Here is a 1744-nt window from a genome sequence, read left to right as displayed (position 1 = left end):
TTTTTAATAGGAACAGTTCAAAGTTTGGACTCTGTTTCACTTTGTTTCAAGAGAGCCTACAAAAGTTTTACCCGAGTTCGCTCGGTTGTATGAAGTCACCCACGGACGCCTGCGCGATTTCCATCACACGACTTTTTTCACGTATTATAAATATTTCTTTTCATTCAGCGGGACGGGAAGGCTGTGGCTGTGGCGGCGGCGGTGGTGGCGGCACGTTTTGGGGGCGGGGGCGCTTGTGTGGTGTCACAAGGGCAAGCAGGTAAAAGGGGGCCGAATAGGGAAGATGTGTCAAAGGGTGAAACTTGGCGGTGCGGGCCGGGGCGGGGCGGGGCGGGGTGGAGCCGTCGCGTGGGGGACGCGTTACATCTATCTCCCTGCGGTTGACGTGAGGCTGCGCAGCCCCGCGTGTCCCGGCCCGCCGGCCCCGCCGCCGCCGCGCTCAAAGCCAGAGCGCCGCGACCGGAGCGAGCACCGTATTGGTTTGCGGGCTGCCTTTGGCTGGGCTGGGCTGGGCCGGGCTGGGCTGGGCTGCCAGACCCACACCTCATGACGCGACGGAAAGGAAGACGACCCCCGCAGAGCGTTACTTGTCAGGCCCGCAAAGGAGAAGGCCGCGAGGAGGAAACGAACCCATCGCGCTATGCTCGTTTTGGATCAGAGATACACTGGAGATTCACTGGAAATGAGGAGGATGAGGAAGGAAATGAGGAGACGCCACAAACAGGAAATTATTTGTCAAATTATTCAGTGGCGAGGAAACAAAAGATCTCGAAGAACTTTGAAGTGGAGCTACATTGTTGTTTTGCCCGCGGTTTTGCTTGTAAATTAAAAATTGTCGGTAGCACCATTCCGCACCCATTCAATTATTGAAAAGGTCGGAAGAGGTCCGAACTAAAAGTAAGTAAGCATGTCCTTTTCCCTTGTATACGTCGTCATCGTATTCATATCACACATCACACGCGACATGAAAACAGATAAGGCAGCATTGTTGTTACCCACCGTTGTTGTCGTACGGCACGCCGTTGAGCTCGGCGAAGCACGTCTGCGAGGCGAGCGTGCCGGCGGGCTGGTGCTCCCAGCAGAGCACCTTGTCGAAGAAGGGCTCGCAGTGGTTGGCCGGCGGGGCGGCCTCGTACTGCAGCTGCAGATCGGCGCACCGCAGCGCCTGCAACACACAGACACAGGCACGAGCGTGTTCAACATGAGTTTGGGCAGTAGTGGAGGGAAAGGAAGGGGGGGGGTGGGTGAGGCGGCGAGGCGTGGCGGGGCGCGGCGGGGCATCCACGAGTTTAAGGCTCCGTGCCAAGCGGGGCGGAAAGCCTTGGCAAATAGCTGTGGGCTGGCTGTTCCTTCCCGTTTCCTTTCCCCTGGCGCCCCTGGAGGGATGCCCCCCGTACCCCCGGAGGGATGCCACCCGTACCCCTAGAGCGATGCGCCCTGCGCTCCGCCCGCCCTCCCCCGCCGTCCCCGCTGCCTGTAATGTCATTTCCGGCGCAAGCCGCGCTGAGCTATGGGGGCTGTTGCGGGCTGCGCGGGGCGCCTCGCCGTCCCGGCGCGAGCGGGGATAACTGCAGCGGCGGATCTACTCGTCGTGGAGCACGTCGCCGCGGAGGCGCTCCTGCCCGCCCCGCACCCCCCGCGGCCCTACAGCGTATAGGCCCTTAAGACAACCCTTTACTGCTCATTAAAGCGAACGCCTCCGTGCCCTGTGGCTGGCGCTGGCCAGCAGTAAACTCCCCCCCCC

General features: G+C 60.6%; 1 protein-coding gene across 1 annotated transcript in view; it reads right to left on the bottom strand.

Moving 5' to 3' along the window:
- Nucleotides 1–1744, bottom strand: part of LOC113211574 (diuretic hormone receptor-like) — a 113102-nt gene that overhangs the window by 21422 nt on the left and 89936 nt on the right. Inside the window, exon 3 of the mRNA XM_052274090.1 lies at nt 1000–1165. Coding sequence (XP_052130050.1) covers nt 1000–1165 — 166 coding nt within the window. The remainder of the gene's footprint in view (nt 1–999; nt 1166–1744) is intronic.

This window comes from Frankliniella occidentalis, unplaced genomic scaffold, assembly GCF_000697945.3.
Source record: "Frankliniella occidentalis isolate FOCC.00 unplaced genomic scaffold, Focc_3.1 Scaffold334, whole genome shotgun sequence".
Classification (NCBI taxonomy): domain Eukaryota; kingdom Metazoa; phylum Arthropoda; class Insecta; order Thysanoptera; family Thripidae; genus Frankliniella; species Frankliniella occidentalis.
Note: the sequence above shows the minus strand (reverse complement) of the source record. Positions and strands in the feature narration are given on the sequence as shown.